We start from the raw sequence: 20,450 nt of genomic DNA on the forward strand, positions 1-20,450 counted from the left end.
CTCTGTCCAAAGGAGGTTTGTTTGTTTGTTTGTTTGTTTTAAATTTTGAATGAAATCTCTTCAGCCATTTTTGAGTTTTGCGAGTTGAAAAAACAAAAAATCACTTTCTTTTTCTTTTTCTCACACTTGTTTTTTCCCACACAAATTAAAAAAACAGCTGAGCTTCAAAACCTGATATACGTAATCATAATGTGTGTGTGTGTGTGTGTGTAAATTAGGGGCACACTTACACACCCTCTTTTTTTGAACCTTTGGGGTCACGAATTTAAGATCTGAAGAACTTAAGGTTACATAAATCCTTAAACCCAGCATAAATGCCTATTGTGACTTAAAGCCTTTTTACTGTAAAGATTTCAGGTAGTTTAAATATTTATGCAGCTGTAAGGAAGCCGACATTCTTATCCTGATGTAAATGTTTAAGTTAGCGGAAAAGGTTCTTAACCATCTTAATTATGAGATTATTCTAAGAGTTGATGCTGCCATAATGATTTTCCTTTGTAAAAAAATCTGGCACATTAAATGCAAATAAACCCTGTTAATGCAAAGTTAATTGCACAGTGGAAGTCTCCAAAAATCAGGAAATGCCTAAGTTAAGGTTCCCGATGTAATGTTGATGTACCAGTATTGCATGTAGTAATTCAGCTCCTGTTTGTCTGGATAAACGTGTTAATATATATATAAATATATAGCCGTTCATCATAAAAGACTTAGCATAAAACCACACAGGATGTGCAATGCAGAAGTGTTAACGTTGCTACTAGAAACTTCATTTTTTCATTTTCTTTTTTTGTTTTTTAACTTTTTTTAAAGATAAAATTACAATAAAGCTTTAACATTCTACCTTGTACATTACTTAATTGATGGTGTTTCTTATTTGACACAATGTTTCCATCTAATAACAAATATTACTACTAAACAAATAGGGAGCAGATACAATAATACTTATATAGCACGCAGCTTATAGGCAATTTTATTTATTTTTTTACAATACTGTAATTCTATAATGTATGCCTATTTAATATCATAACACTATAGCTCTTCCTGGTGACCCTAAAAATTTAATGGTCCTCCGTGTGGTGACCCTTAATAGGAGTCAACAGGTGATACAGATCTAACAAAGTCTAATATACCCTCTAAAGAGTATATCACAAGAGATTTTTAGTTAGCTTCCACTAACCACTCAATACTTTAAAATAAAATGTAAGCATGTCTTGTACTTGAAAACTTCAAGCCTGATATTAGGGAAAATAAATTGTAATTGGTGGAAGCTATAGAGTAATCGTTTGGTCTTCTTTTTCATAATTTAAAGTGACACTCACTTGATATCAAGTCAGTTTCCAGATGTGAGTAAAAAATAGTTTCAGGTAACAGACTGCCCCTGGCTCCCCATTCTAATTATTGTGGTTTTACAATCACAAGGAAAATGACCCAAAAGGAAAACGTGAAACTGATTCTTTAGGGGAAACAGTGAAATTGACACTACACAGAATCCTGTTAAATGTTCAGCCTGGAAAAACAGAGAAATAGATTTTTAACTATCTTTAGGTGATTACAGTCTCCAAGGTCAGTGGTTCTCAAGCAGGGGTCTGAGGCCCCCTGCGGGGCCGCAAGCAGGTTTCTGGGGGTCCTCTAAGCAGGACTAGCATTAGATTCACTGGGCGCCAAGGCAGAAAGCCAAAGCCCCACCACATGGGGCTGAAGCCCAGGGCCCTGAGACCTGCCACCCGGGGCTGAAGCTGAAGCCTGAGCAATGTAGTTTCACTGGGGCTCCTGTGCTGTGGGCAGAAAACCATTTGTTGTGGCACAGGTGGGCTGTGGAGTTTTTATAGCATGTTGGGGGGGAGTCAGAAAGAAAAAGGTTGAGAACCCATGTCCTAGGTAAAACAATTTCAGACAGTAACATTTTAAAGCTGATTAATAGTGTTGCTATGTTGTGCAGGGTCTTCAAAACACAGAAAAGTCATTTATGTTTGATTGGAAAGGGAGACCCAGGGGAAGGGGAAATTTTTGATGTAATCATATATTTAAAGACTATCATAATGATTGTGCACAACGAAGCAGAGTTAAGGCAGCATGGGCAGCTTTAATTCTGGCATTTTGTCATTTCTGAGTGCTTGACTTTGTAACTTTATTTTTTATTTCAACAGTCCATGCTAATGTATAGCTAGACAGAAATTAGTAAACTACCATTATATCAATTTTAAGTAAGGGGGCTTGCTTTCTAAAGTTACTACAATAGCATGGATAGGGAGAGATTTTTGATTATTAATAACTTGTTTAGTGTCAACAGTAGGCTAGGCATTTTGATACGTTGGCTTGATTAAAATTTTTTTTAGAAAGAAATACAGTTTAAGGGATAAAGACATTTTAATTCTGAGGCCAATACAGTAACATCCAAACAGAGACAGTCTATTATGTTAAAATAACCATAAAGTCTGTATGGCCAGTCAATACGCTGGCCAAGCAGCCTATCAAATGTATTCCTTAACTACTTACCGTGGTAGGGTTAAGAGACTTTTCTACATAGAGCCGTTTGACCATTTTCAGTGAATAGAAAGAGCTGAGTTTGGAAACATCAGACGTTACTGTTTGGAACCCAAACAAAACATCTTTGACATCTTCTAAATGGAGTGCCTGTTAATGAACATGTTAAGATATTATGCGTCTTTCTTGCCTTAAAACTTCTAGCTGTTCAGTAATAAACAGTACTAGTATGTGGCCACTGTCATTGCTCCTTATATTTACAATGGTAACAAAGCTTCTTTCTCCCTTTATAAGCCCTGTCTGCAAATCTCACATAAAGCTAAAGTCCTGATCCTGCAACGTTATTTGTGGAAGTAGTCCCACTGAAATCAATATGACTAGTCATGCAAGTGATGCTAATCACATTTGTTTTTTCAGCATTGGGCTGTCACTGTGTCCACAAATGCCAGTCTCTCCAAAAAAACTTTCAGTAACCTCTTGTAGCTTGAGAAAACATCATTCTTAGGATCAGGACAGATGAAACTTTTTAAACATTTGAAGCAAATTACAGAAGCTTTATTGAATTATAACTTTAAGGTAAGGAAATATCAGTAGTTCAAACTTCTTATGCATTTACACCTCCCAAAGAATTAGTGAACAGGAAAGAGCAGTTTTTATACAACACAATGGTATATAAACTATTTGGGGGTAGAAGGGGAGCAGAAGCAGAATTGCTTAAAGAGTAATCAGATGCCAGCAGCTACAGTGACATGAAAAATACAGCTGACAATTGGGTATCTAACTAAGAACTGCAAAGCCCAAGCATTCAAAAATCATGAGTCAGGTTCCAAAGGGTCATGAGATTTTAAAAAAAGAAAAACAAATAAGTGGATTCTTTTTGTCTTCTGGTTTCTAAGCCTTTCAGGTACACTCCGGTCACGTTTTTATGCTTTTCTCAGCAACTATGGGGGCTAGAAACTTTCTTTTTAATTAAGCAGTGGGTTTCTTTACTAATCGCCTTTCTCTAAGAGCCAGGGCTTTAAGAAAATCATCAAATATTACAAAAGTCACAATGAAATCCTGAGAATTGACGATCCTGCTACCCCTTTAAATGTAAGTGCTGATTTTGCTTTTGGACAGCGGGAGGAGAATTTCTAGCAGTTTCAATTTGAAGATCGCCTTCTAAATGTAAACTAATCAATAGCATTAAGTTTGTCACACTGCTTTAAATAAAAAGCCCCGCCCAGCTCTCATCGACTCCCCACTGTCATTACAGTGTCTATTTCAAGTTCCTGAAATGACGGACAGGGAATAGTAGAGTATAATTGTCCTTTCCCCACATCATTCCTTCCCCAGTAGATGTAATCCGTTCACTGCCAGTGTGCATACACTATGTCCCCCACCACCTTATTTATTCCCCTGCAAGTGTAACCCTTTAAGTGCCCCACCTCAGCAGGTATAAAAGAGCACACAAAATGACTGATGAAATGTTCAAGTATGATTCCAGAAATTTGACTCACTAATATATAGGGCATTATCTCTATAGAGATGTTGTGTAAATACCAATGAGGCGCATATCTCCTACAGAAAAAAGAAAAGCTCCAAGCCTATGTCATCTTCTTTCCAGTTTGTCTTTGTAACCATAGAAAAATTGTCTTGGCCAAGCCTTACCCATTATCTCCTCATGAAAAGCCCCATACCTTGATTGCTATTGTTTAAGCATGGGAAATATATCTGTATGGCAATTACAGCATACATGAAGCTTATGCTCTAATAAATTGGTTAGTCTCTAAGGTGCCACAAGTACTCCTTTTCTTTATACATGAAGCAGTTAGTAAAGCTGCAACCCTGTAAGTTATCCAGCAGGGGGAGACTCTTCAGCAGTTTGCACATCAGCAATACTTCCAGAGCTATATCAGGGCTTATCTTAGGGGACACTGGCACCTGGAAAGGAAGGGTCTACGGCACACTAGTTTGCCATGTAGTAGCACCCAGGGTGGACATTGCTACAGGACACTACCAGTACATCAAAGCACACTGCTACGGTGCACAACGGCAGTATATCGAAGTACACTACATACCTTTCAGTGCACTGTAGCTGTGTCCACATGGGCCATCACTGCTTGTTCTACTGCATTAAACCTCTCTTGACTACTTTCAGGGGAAAGGGTGAATCTTATTGCCAATGGAATTAAGTACTTTTACAGTAGAACCTCAGAGTTATGAACACCAGAGTACGAACTGACCAGTCAACCACACACTTCATTTGGAACCAGAAGTATGCAATCAAAGCAAAGCAGCAGGGACAAAAAAAAGCAAATAATGTACAGTCCCGTGTTAAATGTAAACTACTAAAACAATAAAGAGAAAGTTTAAAAAAAAAGATTTAACAAGGCAAGAAAACTGTTTCTGTGCTTGTTTCCTTTATAGTAAGACAATTAAAAGCTGTCTGTCTGCAGTTTTCTTCTGCATAGTAAAGTTTCAAAGCTGAATTAATTAAGCTGTATTAAGCTGTATTAAGTCCATGTTCAGTTGTAAACTTTTGAAAGAACCACCATAATGTTTTGTTCAGAGTTACGAACATTTCAGAGTGATGAACAACCTCCGTTCCCAAGGTGTTCGTAACGCTGAGATTCTACTGTACTACTGATGGATTTTGGCAAAAATTGTTTTATGCATGTTTCCCTAGACATCCCTGCAACACACACTGCTATTAAAACACCAGGCCTAGCCTGAGTAGGCATTGCCAATCATGCTGAATTGTGCTGTAAGGAAAAGCCATTCTCCAGAAAGTTTGGTGGTCTCAGTTGTGTAGTAAACCACACCTGGTACTCCTGGGGGAATTCTGCACCACTGCACATGCACAGAATTCATGTGCTGTGCAGAATTTTTTTTCAACAGAAAATATATTCTGTTGAAAAGGTGATGCAGTTACTCCTTTTGCCCACCAGGGGCTGCCAGAATACATCAGCTGCTCCCAGGTGCAAGCAGCCCCAGCTGTGGATAGAAAAGAGAAAGAGGTTGCTCACAGCATCCTGTCCACGGGGCCAGGTCAGGAGGCACAGTGTATGCGGGAACAGACAGCATGGAGCTTCTGTGGGGGTCACAGAATGAGGTTCAGAAGGGCTAGTGGAGAGGACAGACTGGGGCAAGGGCTGAATAGGGGGGTGCAGGGACACATGGGGACAGGGGGAGGGGATGCAGGAATTCATGGGGATAGTGGATGGCTGAGTGGGGGTTTCAGACCACATAGGGATGGAGGGAGGGGGTGACTGAGTGGAGACAAAGGGACAAATGGTGATCGAGGAGAGAGTCAAGGGACACCTGGGGACAGAGGAGGGGGCTGGCTGACCGAAGTACTGGACCACATTGGGGGAGGAGATGGGGAGGGGAGGGGGGGAGGGAATGCAGGGCCACAGCGGGAGGGGGTGGCTGAGTGGGGGTTTGGGGACACATGGGTACAGAGGAGAGGGGGACAAAGGGATACATGGGGATGGGGGGAGGAGGAGTGGCTGAGTGAGGATGCAAGGACGTATGGCGATGGATCAGGGATCGGCATCCTTTGGCACGTGGCCCATCAGGGAAATCTGCTGGCAGGCCAGGACGGTTTGTTTACAACCCTCCAAGTTCGTACCCAGGCTCCTTCCCAGCAATTATTTTCCTCTCCCTAAGCTCCTCCATTAACTCTGATTCCCCCATGCCTTTGCACTGCTTCTGAGGGGTGGGGGAAAATATGGTTTTGTATTTTAGTTTTAATGAATTATTACTCAGAGTTCTGTATTACTATGTCTAGTAAGGAATCTATTTGTCAAAAAACATTTCCTGAATCTTTTTTTGTTGTCTGTATTGTTATAGACATACTTGTTGAGAGGTATTTTTAAATAAATTACCAACTGAAACTGGCATGATTATTGTGTTATCTTGACAAATAAAATATGCAGAATTTTGCAGAATTTTAAAATATTGTGGACAGAATTTTTATATTTTTGGTGCAAAATTTTCAATTTGGGGCACAAAATTCCCCCAGGAGTAAACCCTGGTCTGAAAGAGATGCAAGCCTTGGTGCAATAGACCATGATATCACTTAAACCATGCGCTTTCCCCCACATACACATGTTGGAAGAGCTTTTACTGTATACTATTACCTAGCAGGGGAGTTCAACTTTAAAAAGAATAAGTAAATACATAGTCTATAATGGCCAGTTGCATAATTGTATACCTAAAAATGAAACTAGAGGCTCACCTTTATCATTTGGGTTGCGGTGTCACCTTTGGTAGCTTTATACGCCAGAGCAAGAGAAGTTGAAGTACACAGTGGAGCAAAAACAACATTGGCTGTTTTGTCCTTCTCACACAATTTTTTGAACATATCAACTGCAAAGGCAGTGTTTGCTAGACGCAGAGCATCGATAGCCATTTTCCTGAAACAGAAAAAAGGAAAAAAAAGACCAAGGTAACTAAAAAATCTACCACTTGCTCATGCTGTAAAGAATTCTGGGGTGCAACACTGATTTGTTCATCATAACAGCAGCGGGAAGCGGGGGAAGTTTGGTCAGATCAAGATAAAACAGTGCATGTTGAGGCACAAAGGGCCAAATCTGTATTTAATCTATTTTTGATGTCTACCATTAAACTACATAGATTTAAAAGGTACCTCTCCTGTGCTCTAGGTACCCCTGACCTGAAACACCCCTTTATTTGTTTCATTGACCTTCGTGTCTCTTGGTTCACAATGAACTGTTCCATCAAAGCCTACGATGAATTTTTGTGCATGTCCATCTTCTAGAGCAGAAGTTCCCATTCCCAGATTGTGACTGGTGGTCCTCACACTAGTGCTCAGCAAAGAGCAGGCTAGTCCTGTAGGCTGGGAGTTTCAAAGAAGGCTAAATGAGTTAAGTGCATTTTGTATCTTTTTGAGACTAAATCCCACTGAAATTCAATGGGAGTCGAGTACCAAACTCCCTTAGGTTCCTATGGAAATCCCAGCTAGGGTGCTGACTTATCATTTCCAACTGTTTACATTGCAATTGCTTTCCTAAGATTTTTATATGTAAGCAATTACTGTCATTGCCACAGGGATGTTTAGGTGATCTGTGAAATCAGGAAGGGATTGTCCATGAGACAATCTTTGTATTAAAATGTGGTCCTTGCTATGAAGGTGTTTGGGAACATTTTGATCTTGTAGACTGTCAAGTTATTGGGAACAGATTTCGGCCAAATTCAGCCCTTGTGTAAGAAGGTGTACCTCAGGTATACTGTAGTCAATGAGCCAAATTTGATTAGTAGGATTTAAGCGTTCCTCTGGATTTACAGAAGAATATGGCCCATTGGTTTAGTTAATTTGGGCTAGTTCTGTCCCCAGTACTATGATGTCTAGAAGATGGATCTTAGCTGTGAGAGTGCTGTTACCAGAAAAGAGAGCAAAATTATAACAAAAATTTGTCAAGTAGGGCTGTTAAAAACATAAGTGAATCCAGACAATCTCATATTTTTTTATATTTTCCTCCAAGTTAAATTCTAGGTTCAGATCCTGAAGATCCACATCCAGAATTTTTCCCCCTTAACATGAAAGGGAGAAAGCTACTTTTGTAAGAACCTTTAGGTTTTCTCTAAGTTTCAGTGAACCTTTCACAGTCTATTTACTTCCATTTGAAATGGGCTTTTTACTTGACTAGCTACTTAATCTTCTGCTGCATTCTCAAACATTTACTAAGCTATTTTACATCTCTCTCATCATAACCAGAAAAGATCCCATTAGGGTTGCCAACTTTCTAATCGCACAAAACCGAACACCCCTGCCCTGCCCTTCTCTGAGGCTCCACCCCCACATTCACTCCATTCCCCCCTCCTTCCATTGCTTGCTCTCCTCCATCCTCACTCACTTTCACCAGGTTGGGAAAAAGGGGTTGGTGTGCAGGAGGTTGTGAGGGCTCCGGCTAGGGGTACAGGCTCTGGGGTGGGGCTGGGGATGCAGGAAGTGTCTCCGGGCTGGGGCTGAGGGGATCAGAGTGTGGGAGGGGGCTCAGAGCTGGGGCAGGGGGTTGGGGTGCGGGAGGACCTGTGGGCTCCAGCTGGAGGTGTGGGCTCTGGGGTGGGGCTGGGGATGAAGGGTTTGGGGTACAGGAGAGAACTCAGGGCTGGGGCGGGGGTTGAGGTACAGGAGGGGTTGCAGGGTCTGAGAGGGAGTTTGGGTGCAGGAAGGGGTTCTGACCTGGGGCAGGAGGTTGGGGTGTGGGCTCTGGCCGGGAGGCGCTTACCTCAGGAGTCTCCCAGTCAGCGGCTCAGTGGGGCTGAGGCAGGCTCCCTGCCCACCCTGGCTCCACGCGGCTCCTGGAAGCGGATGGCATGTCCCTGCAGCCCCTAGATGGAGGGACCAGGGAGCTCTGCATACTGCCCATGCCCACAGGCACTATCCCCGTAGCTCCCATTGGCTGCAGTCCCGGCCAATAGGAGCTGTGGAGTCAGCGCTCTGGGCGGGGTTAGCGCATGGAGCTCCCATGGCCACCCCTGCGTCTAGGGGCTGCAGGAACATGCTGGCTGCTTCCAGGAGCTGCGTGAAGCCAGGGCAGACATGGAGCCTGCCTTAGCCCTGCTGTGATGCCAACTGGACTTTTAACGGCTGTGCTGACCAGAGCTACCAGGGTCCCTTTTCAATTGGGCATTCCACTTGAAAACCAGACACCTGGCAACCCTAATCCCAGTGGATACAAACAGCAGAGTATACTGGAACTGCAATAAGAACCACTAGCCATGTGGACAATGGACTGTCTGTAATCAGGTACCTATGCAATATTGCATGTAGCAAATTCTTTTTTTTTTTTTTGCACATTGTGAAAGAATTTGTACACGCTTGCCTCCATTTACATAGTAAGTGCAAAGACTTCTGACTGTAAATTCTAACATCTGTATGCACAAACTATGTAGGTGTGGGGTGCACGCACATTGCTGAGAGATGCTGCATAGAGGACCTGTTGAAAATGTGGCCCTTGCTGTTTAGTAGAGACTTCTAAAATAAACAATAGTATTTGTAAATTTTATGGGAATATATATATGTGCATATTAGTGTCTCCTGTACATTAGAATTAATTTGTCATCTTATAGTCAAGATTTTTTTATTAGAGAGGGCCTTTTATAAGAAAAATAGTTTTGATTTCTTTTTAATTAACTTCTGTATGTAATTCTAGATTCACTTTTGTAAAGCATTTGGAGATATCTTTAATCTATAAAAGACACTATGTAAAAAGATTATTGAAATGTATTGCACAATTTAATAATATGAAGCAACCAAATGGCATCATACCAGGTCCCTGTTTAAAAAACACACCTAATTTATACTGCATTCTTGCAAGGTTTTCTCAGCGTCAGTGATTATTGGCAATGGATTAATTTCCTTGCAAGATGCACCTGTTTCCCAAAAACCTTTCAAAGTATACCAAATGCTTTGGTAAACATATGCCAAGAGTGTTCTATCACATTTTTACCTCAGCTGTATGCCACATTGTGGTGTGCATAGCGAGGCATTGGAAACTTGCGTTATGCTTTGTGAGGCATAAGGCAGAGAGCCATGTGTCTGCTACCACCCAAGAACTGCAACCAAATCTATGCCACACACTCAGGCCCACAGATAGGCATGGCTTATTCCTAGTAGAGTATAGCTCATTAATTTTACATTTTGTATTGAGCTCTTACATAAATGTATTTTTAAATTTTGAGACGCAAAGGTTATGCAGTGTATCCTTCCATTGTGAGAAAAGCATTCAGAGAAAATAGCAGAGAAAAGAGAAAAGGAAAGAGAAAAGCACTTATTGTTTTGACTTATTTGCTTTTAAGTTTCTCTATCTTTTTTCCTTTCCCTGGACTACAGTAACTCCTCACTTAACATTGTCCGGTTAACGCTGTTTCATTGTTACATTGCTGATCAATTAGGGAACATACTCATTTAAAGTTGTGCAATGCTCCCTTATAACGTCCTCTGGTAGCTGCCTGCTTTGTCCACTGCTTGCAGGATACTCTGGAACAGCAGCCCCTCCTCATGGGGATTAGAACTGGGGGGAGGGGGCAGCACCCCTGCATCAGCTCCCCTAAATTCCCTGTAAAGTATGTGGCTCAGCGGCTGCTCAGCAGCAATTCAGGTGGTCCTCCCCCCACTGCCGTGCTGCTCCTGACCTGCCCTCTGCCTTGGAGCTGCTCCCCAGAGCTTCCTGCTTGCTGGGGGGCAGGAAGGGGAGGGGTGCTGATGTCAGGATGTCCCCCGCCCTCCACTCCGTACCCCAGAACGAGGGGAGGGGGAGCTTGCAGGAAGCTGTTGCTTCCTGTATGAACTGGCTGATCTGCTTAAAAGGGCAACATACTTGAAATGCGGTCAGCGTACTTAAAGGGGTAATGCACGTCTCTCTCTCTCTCACTCATGCACGCACCCCCCCAGCACTTTGGAAAGTCAGTGCCTGTGCAGCCGTGCATGTGCTGTCAGGAGGAGGGTGTGGTGCGCTCCAGCTGGGTAGCGTGGGCTCATCATCATGTTCAGTTTTTGCAGGGAAGTGTTTGTAGCTACTGCCCTGCATCTATTGTGTTTCGTCCCTCCTACCTCAGTCCATGCTGCCTTGTAGAGTGTGAGGCTACATTAACAACAGCATATTAACCCTTGAGGGCTCAGCTGAGTGCTAGTTCATCATGTAGCAGAAAGGCATTCCCTAGGAAATATCCCACCCTCTGACTTCACCACCTCAACCAAGCTCTACAATCATTCATTGCTGTGTACAATATTAAACTGTTTGTTTAAAATTGTTTGAAACTTATGCTGTATATGTATATAATGTCTTTTGTCTGGCAAAAAAAGTTTCCCTGGAACCTAACCCCCGCTATTTACATTAATTCTTATGGGGAAATTGGATTCGCTCAACATCATTTTGCATAAAGTCACATTTTTCAGGAACATAACTACAACGTTAAGTGAAGAGTTACTTATTTAAATTTCTTCTCCATACCTGAAAAGCCAGGCTGACCTTTCAGTAGTAGTTTAGGGCTCAACAGCCACTTTAAACAAAACATGAAATATAGAACAGTTACAAGAGACAGGGAGGAAAGAACAGGTAAAAACTGACCTTTTATTTCTCCTAGAGTCTCTTTCTCTCTTATGCACTTGCTAGTTACACACATTCACTTTTATGTGTGTGCATATATGTAAAATATTACATACCCACACTCCTTCCCAAGCAGCCTGCATTATTACATACACGCCTCCCCCACCACCAGCACACACGTTTTAACTCGTTTCCCCACCCTTCTAGTATAATGAAGGTAAGGATTATTTTGTTTCGTTTTCAATAATGTGGTCCCAGCCATGTGCTAATGGGAATTGGTGTACAAGTGTGACATCATCAAAAAGACAATGGACAATTGGCTTCCTTGGCAAGACTTAACAAAATGTAGAATGAAATGTGCAACTTATCTGAAAGATATTCTTCTTAAATGCTAAACTATTCACCAGAAGAGTAGAATATTACACCTGAATTTGGTCCTTCCAGATTGTAACTAAAAGATTCTACAAAGCCATAATAGAATTTTTATTCTCATACTTAATGCAAATCATTCTACTGTGGAAATGCATGTGAGTTAAGTGTCTTACTTGGTTTCCAGAGAGTAAGAGTACGAAAATTTTGCTAAATTGAGTGAAACTCTTCTTCCTTATTCCAATAAAAAGCTGCAACACAATGACTTTGAAATCCTTCCCTTCCATCTCTTTTGCTAAGTCCGATAGTGTTAGAGAAACATGAATGGATATGACCAAAGATTCACGCTTCTTTTGTAATCAAGTGCATTCCTTACTGAAAATTGAAAGTATTGCATGAAGAACCTTTCATTGTATTGTATATTGATCCAACAATTAATCCTATTTGAGAGGCTGTTTGCCAAATGGATTCTATTTTGGGGATGATAAACTACTCGACATTTATAATTTCTTTTTTCTAGTGATCTGATTGCCATCAGTAAAACATAGAATGTTTGTTTCAAAAGGCTTTAGTGTCATCATTTTCCCTAAGACACTGTATTGGGATTGGAAGAATAGTGCAAAATCCATCATTTTTTTCACCTGCATGTATCAAAGCTTGTTGATGTGGGTTATAAACCAAAAGGGTTTTCATCTGGTTCTGTTCTTTCTGGTAGTGTATTACTCTTCTTTGGAATTTCTAGGGCAGGCAGAAATTCACAGATAGTCTTCACTAGAGATAGGTTTATGATGCCCTAGGAAGAAGTTGGAGATTATGACGGAATGACATCAGGGAAGGCACAGAGCACATACAGTGTCTCACTTGATCTCCTAGTAGGTGGGCAAGATCTTTCCTGGATGAATGATAGTTAGCCAAGGAGTGGCTGAGTTGGGCAGTGTGTCTGCAGACAAACCTCCTTGGCTGATAGCTTTTGAAAATGGAGCCAGGAAAAAAGGCTGACCCCAACCCTTCCTTCTGGCATTTGGAGTGAAGGGGAAGAGGAAAAAGCCCCCAGCAATACCCTTTTCCCCACAAGGGTGGGGTTTTATTTGTCTTTTTGAAAGTGCAGGAATCTATTCCTGATGTCCCCGTCTCTCCCCCCCCACCCCAAACTCCCACTGGAGCCGTGCAAGTGTTACTCAGCATTAGGGTTGAGCTAGTTCTTACTTCCTGAGCATCGCCACTGGGAGGAAGCAAAAGGCACTTTCATTCTGGTGACACCCATCACACTCTCTTGTCTGCACTAATTGGGGTGGATGAATGAGTTTGTAAAATTACCCAGCCTGAACTTCACCCTAAACCTTGAGCCAGATAAAATTCAAATGTTATGGAAGGTTTGGATCAGTCTGGATAAACACCTGTGATCAAATCAGAGCAGCTGGCCCACCACAAATCTTTAAACCTAAAGTACTGTGGTGGCCTACAGGAGTCAAAGACACACATGATAGGCTTCCTCTGAGTCATGGAATCCCAGCATACCAGATCTGAAGACAGTAATTAGTCCATGTCCAAGAGAGACTGGGAGATCTGCTGAGGCCTTACCATCTCCCACACCCAACTGAGCTGGTAGACTGTTAGCAAAGATTATGATCCCTATTGATGGTAGGACATGCCTTGGATCCACACAGAGATTAGAGAAAATACAGAAGAAATATTACCCTGTGTCCAGATTGGACTGTTCAATCTATTGATCTTTTGTATTCAGAGGGAAGGGATCAAGATGGAGGAACAAGTGAGGGAGGGAAAAGTTGGGATCAGAAGAAAATAATCCATCTGGGTCAAAAAGAAGGCAGAAGAATGTGAATCAGAGAATCAGGGAGGCTAAAGACTTCAAAGTGAGGAAAAGCTTAAGGTAACCATTCAAAGTCTATATTATCTTCCTTAATAAAATCATTTTGGCATCACGCAGAACCAGCTTCAAACTCTATCCATACCTTCAGATCATTGGTTTTAAATATCCTTTCACACGGAGCAGCCATGGTCAGATTCTGGATGAATGAGGTTCTCCTATCAGAGATGTATGAGATTTAGAGGCTCTTGACTTGATATCTAATGTTTGAAAGAAAGCTACTGTATTAAATATTATGGAATATCAGGGCCCTTTAAAGGTTGGAAAGCCTTGGGCCATGTCCCTCATTTCCCTGCCATTAAAGCCTTGGGAACAGGAACAGGAATAGCTAAAGAGAGGAGGTTTGGGACTTCTACTGAAGGAAAGCCCATTAGCAGACCTAGAAAGACTATACTGGTGCATTTCTAAAAGAAGCAAACTGTAGAGAGACCCAACTGTTGAGCCATTAATCACAGGGAGGAGTCAAGAAAAAATTGAATGGGGATTAAAAAAACTGCAGCATAGACTCCTGCTGCGTCCTTCCTTCCTCACTCTACGGAAATAATAGGTCAGCATCTGTACAGCTGCCCAAGGCATAGTGGCATCTTTTAAGCACAGTTAGCTTGTGACCCTGCATTTGATTTAAAAAAAAAACAAACTGGTAGGACAAGACGTTATAGAAAAGCTTCAAATACCAAAAATAGCTGGGAGGTTTTAGAACAAGTTTGAGGACTCCTGACAGAAAGGAGTTTCTTGGTGCAATACATAGTTTTAACTTCATTCCTGAATGCAACAAAAATCTTCACAGATAGTAGAGAAAAAGCAAGCCTAATCAGAGACCTACACGTAGCATACCCTATCACAATAGATAATAATCAGGAAAATATTGATATTCATGTTGAGACCTGCATGGTTCAGAGGACTGGTAATATGATAGGAAGCTCTTAATCTCTGCATCTCCCGTTTTGAATCCAGCTGAATCAGACTCAGCAGTAACCAGTGTTGTGAAAGTGCTTTGTGGGAAATTACTTTGGTCTCAGGCCAGTTTCTAAAAGACAGTAATCTACAATACAATAACTACCAAATAGACATACTTTTTCGGCAGTCTAAGTAGAGGAGAAGCAGTTAAATCAGCTATGGAGAAGGACCATCTATTCTGAGAAGCAGTTCCCCGAAAGAAGCATAGGGCACCCTTGTGTGGGGTAGTGGATGGAACCCTGTGTTGCTGCTATCTACACAATCCTGGGAATAATGATTGGACTTGAATTTCTGGAGCTGTCAATGTGACCAATATGTCCACTTCAAGGCTGAAACGGAATGAAAGTTTTCATTGAGCAGAGTAAATAGTGTCAACCTCCCATGTCCATGCTTGATGTGTAGGACACTGACCTTTAAAACGAAAATGGGCTCAATTCAACCCTTAAGGAAGAAAGGTATCAAAGAACTAGAAGGATTTGGGGTGTCCTTTTTAAAAGAAGAAGAAGAAAATAAAACTAGTTCTCCTATTGGCAGATCATCCAGTGATGTATAAAGGAGAACACGTGAAAGATATGATCTCCTCTGAACTGTCATTTCTTTAAAAGTGCAGGCCTGCTCTTTTGACTTCAGTGGGAGCAAAGAGTTTTACACTGATTTTATTGGAAGAAGGATAAGGTCCTGTGTCAGGAGATATGAAAGAGAAAGCAACTTTGGGAAAAGGAGACAAATTGAACCAAAAAATTTACTGTGCCTAGTACATATGGAGTGAATTAAGGAGACTAAACAGCCAGGTTGAAAATCAAAATGATTATTAGATTAACGTCCCAGCCCCACAGCGCAACCTAGTCAGGATTAGTCATAGTACACAGAAAGCAGAGCAGAGTGTACACACCCATATAGAAATTGACAGGAAAATTCCTTTTGCAGCAGAGGCTCTTACAACAATCTAATAGTCTAAATCCCAAAACACACCTGAAGGGTGCCTTGACCACGTAATACACAATCAGCCTGTTGTAACACAGGGAAAGTAATTTCTGCAACAGAATGTATGAAGATTTTAATCATTCCTACTCTTTTCAACCACGGCTACCTGATCTTATTCACTATTTACGATACACCCTTTCAGTGGAAAGGAAGGTAACTTAAGGAAAGCAATTGGCTTTGGATGGAACTGAAAAGCTCTACTGAATGAAACAAAAGAAATACATGCCGCAGTTTAAAATATTATTTTTTTCTTACTGGCCTTTCTATCCCACTTACTGATATTTTACAACAGATATTAGTTAAAGGTGAGTAAACAATTTTGATCTGCACTTACCTTGCTAGGCAATAATCCTGGTAAAATGAAGAGACAAAAATTAAATCGGCACAGCAGAAAGAACTAAGTGTTCGTGGTGCCACCCCACAGGGCAGAAAGAATCTATTAACTCACCTGACAAGTAATGCCACTCCCATTTTCCCAATCTTAATTTGTGCATAGACTCTCTCTCTCTTTTTTTCCCCTTAATAATCCTTCTTGGCAACTCACACATAGTAGGAAAATAATGATTCAGACTGGTGCTGCTTCTCATAACTGACAACATGCTCCAGCAGGCAACAGCAGTCTTTGGATGTTGCCTTCAGATTACAAGAGCACTGGAGTGGGGGGAAGAGTCTAAAAGATAGAAAATAGGAGCGAATGAGCAATTAAAAGATCTTCTTATCAAAACCAGTGCTCCAGGATACATGTAAACTCATGCCACTTTGGAAAATGACACACAGAAAAATAAGCAAATTACATGTGTGCATATGGCCACTTTAAATCCTTTCCTTTTTTTAGCTCCCAAGTAATGTTTCACTATTTTAGATTGGCCCCTCGGTGCATTTGACTTTCTTCTTAAAAAGCACATGGCCAGATTGGGATTGGTCTCCGTGCAGGTGCATAGGGGAGAGAACCAGTTGCACGCCTCTTCTTACACCTATAGCATAAGGGCTTACTGAAACTAGACCATACTCTTATGAATGCAAGGACTGCACTGCCCACTGGGACACTAGTTACTCAGGAGGCAAAGCCTGAGTCCCTTTCCCCCACACCTTTGCAATGGCCAGCAGCTCTAGCTGCCTGGAGAGGGGAGCATATGCACCTGTGCTTCCCAGGAGCTCCTGGATGCATCATGCATTTCTGTGGTACAATGTCTAAGCTTCTTTTGAGGCAGTAGAGTTCCACATCACCTCCAGCGTAGGCTAGTACCTTAATAGCACAATGTGACCATATGTACTGGGACCATTGGGTGCTATTGCAATAGAAAAAATGATTACTAAAAACAATCATTAAAGTCTATTTTCAGACTTGAAACTCTGACATTTAGAGTTGTCTAAAGGGAAGGAATAGGAAACAAGAGAACTTCTTTCCATTCACTTCAAATGTTATACGTACTCAGACACAATCGGAATTTGAAAGCCGAGAGGAACATTATGAAGCTGCAGTTTCTCATTTCATTTTTCATATCGCTTCGATTAACAGCCTACACTGTGAACTCCTAATCAGCAATACTTGCTCCCAAAGAGGCTCTTTGAACAAACCCTCCAAATGAAATTCTGTTGAATTCCATAAAGTGACAAGGGATTTGTTTTCAGTCTCTTACCCAGAGATTGAAAAGGAAAGTGTTTTCACTTTGCAATAATAGGTGACTTCATAACAGAGAAAATAGTAGTGTGTTTAAAGAAGCTAATTAAAAGGTCCAGCAAGTCAAACATGCTGTATGAAGCTATGCAATCTTTGCTTTTGTTTTCCACTTGTGTGAAGACAACAGCCATTTTGCTCTCAAACTTGTTGCAGCACCCACAAACATATGTGTGCTCTCTCAAAGTGTTGCTTCTTTTCTTGTTATTCCTAATGTAAAATAAAAGGCATTCTGACTGCAAATATATTTGCTCTGTGTGGATGGAAAAAGGTAGCAAACACTTAATGCATTATCATAAATTAAAGACAACAGCACCCCAGTACAAAAATATACAATCTCGGTAGTAAACTTGGTGATCTAGCCAAGTATAGTATCATTATGTATCTATTTGTAGTTTCCATTGGAGAAATTATTGCAAATTTAGAATATAGTCTTGCCTGCTGCACACAGAAGGTACTGGGTTCCACTCAGAGAGTGTACAAGTGATCAAAGGCCAAAGCTTGCAGTCTTTATTAAGACAAAACTTCCAAAGACTATAGAATTTGGTCCATTTTGAAGGAGTTTGGAAGCTTCCAGGATGAGAGGCTCCATGAACCATGTCTTGATTCCATTGAAATCAACAGCAAAACTCTCATCCACGTCAAAACCCTGGCAAAACCCTCTAAAGTTAGCAGAATCAAGACATAAGTTATTTAGCATACGTTTAATAATAAGGAGGAATTTACTATGTTTGCAATTACCATGATACCAACCGGCTGTTCTGGAATTATGGTGCCTGTGAATCTAGAGATGTAATCATATGACACTAGTACTGATATCACACGGGTTAGGTGGCATATCCCACTCCCCCTCCTATGGACATGCAGAGCTTTCATGATGTGAGTGTTAATGCTGGCCCGGCATTGAAATTCTGGCACCTTCATATTAACAATACGTGGTTTCAGGAGCAGGGTTTGAATAGCCTTAAATGTTGCTCTGTCAGGAAGACGGGGAAAAAGCAAAAGAAACTAGCATCCAGTCTTTACTTGATCTTTGCAGGAGACACCAACTAAAACTTGCTGGCTCTTTCTTAGCAAATTTTCTTACCCTGTTGACTGAATGGTTAGTTCTACTAACTTCTACGACTACCACAGGCCATATCTAGCCTTCATTCAATTACTTTTGTTCAATTTACTCTAAGCACTTACAGGACGTGGAGATTCTGACCTGAATCCCCCATGTTATGTTAAAAATAAATAGATTCAAAACAGTTTTTTTTACTAACAATGTAATAACCAATATCTTCCCTGTCACGAATGAGAGAGAGAGAGAGAGAGAGGTTAGATAAGGTAATATCTTTTATTGGACCAACCTCTGTTGGTGGAAGGCACAAGCTTTTGAGCTGCACAGAGTTCTTCTTCAGGTCTGGGGAAAGAAACCAGTCTGAGCTGCATACAAGTTGGGACAACCCCATCATGCTTAACAATCTATCCCAACTTGTATTTAGCTCAGATACTCTGTTTTCCTTCCCTCAGCCTGAAGAAGAACTCTGTGAAGTTTGAAAGCTAGTACCTTCCACCAACAGAGGTTTGTCCAATAAAAGATATTGCCCCATTTATCCCCTCTCTCTCTCATATCCTGGAACTAACATGGCTACAACACCACAAATGAATTAACAAAAAGAAAAGGAGTACTTGTGGCACCTTAGAGACTAACACATTTATTTGAGCATAAGCTTTCGTGAGCTACAGCTCGCTTCAGCTCACAAAAGCTTATGCTCAAATAAATTTGTTAGTCTCTAAGGTGCCACAAGTCCTTCTCGTTCTTTTTGCGGATACAGACTAACACGGCTGCTACTCTGAAACAAATGAATTAGAGAGCTCATATTTAACTCCTTTAACTTGGAAAACAGACACAATTTGAAAGAAACTGGGTGGCACTGGAGGAGTGGAAACATCATGTGAAAGCATTTTAAACATAAAGTCTGAAACTTCGCATGGACTGGCATTATAATCTGTTGTCAGATAAGCCTTTTTTCCTTTTTTTCAAGATAATTTCCCCACCTTTAATAGACCAAATGTTTTCATTTTAGAAACAGTTCTCCCATATTTTTAAAATGTACAGTGGCACATACCCCCCTCACCCCAAAAGGTTATTTTCCAATTGTGCTTTTTTTCCACTTTCCCTTTGTCTCACTTACCAAATGATTTGTTTGAGATAGCTGATAGGCTTAATACATAGCCATTGAGCACTCCTCCCTGGAATTTTTTCAAGAGCATGAGCTGATGCTTCATTGGGAACTAATAGTCAACAGATACACACAAGGGGTATATAGGTTTATTTAATAAAGTGGTAGATGGGGTATTTTTCATTGCGTGTAAGAAGTAACCTTATAACTGTTTGCTCATTTATTTACTCAGCTTTCCAGTCTACTGATCACTTGACAGACCCTCCCTGCCACTCCCTCAGAACGCCTCATGAGAGCTTTGTTCTAACATGCTCTGACAAAAAACTTTTTTCTCTCCAACCCGGTATATTCTGTATATGTGAAGTATTATTAGTATCAATTCTTAGGGGTTTCAGAGTAACAGCCGTGTTAGTCTGTCTTTGCAAAAAGAAAAGGAGTACTTGTGGCACCTTAGAGACTAACCAATTTATTTGAGCATGAGCTTTCATGAGCTACAGCTCACTTCATTGGATGCATACCATGGAAACTGCAGTAGACATTATATACACACAGAGACCATGAAACAATACCCCCTCCCACCCCACTGTCCTGCTGGTAATAGCTTATCTAAAGTGATCATCAAGTTGGGCCATTTCCAGCACAAATCCAGGTTTTCTCACCCTCCGCCCCCCCCCCCCCACCACAAACTCACTCTCCTGCTGGTAATAGCCCATCCAAAGTGACCACTCTCTTCACAATGTGTATGATAATCAAGGTGGGTCATTTCCAGCACAAATCCAGGTTCTCTCACTCCCTCACCCCCCTCCAAAAAACCACACACACAACTCACTCTCCTGCTGGTAATAGCTTATCGAAAGTGACCA

At 41.2% G+C, this 20,450-nt stretch overlaps 1 protein-coding gene across 1 annotated transcript in view; it reads right to left on the reverse strand.

Moving 5' to 3' along the window:
• The window catches only part of SERPINB5 (serpin family B member 5), a 55,747-nt gene extending 39,589 nt beyond the window's left edge, over positions 1-16,158 (reverse strand). Inside the window, exons 1-3 of the mRNA XM_084621093.1 lie at positions 16,076-16,158; positions 6,707-6,884; positions 2,497-2,634 (exon numbers count right to left, since the gene is read on the reverse strand). Coding sequence (XP_084477219.1) covers positions 2,497-2,634; positions 6,707-6,880 — 312 coding nt within the window. The 5' untranslated portion in view covers positions 6,881-6,884; positions 16,076-16,158. The remainder of the gene's footprint in view (positions 1-2,496; positions 2,635-6,706; positions 6,885-16,075) is intronic.
• Between the last annotated feature and the right edge of the window lie 4,292 nt (positions 16,159-20,450).

This window comes from Lepidochelys olivacea, assembly GCF_965140295.1.
Source record: "Lepidochelys olivacea isolate rLepOli2 genome assembly, chromosome: 2".
Classification (NCBI taxonomy): Eukaryota; Metazoa; Chordata; order Testudines; family Cheloniidae; genus Lepidochelys; species Lepidochelys olivacea.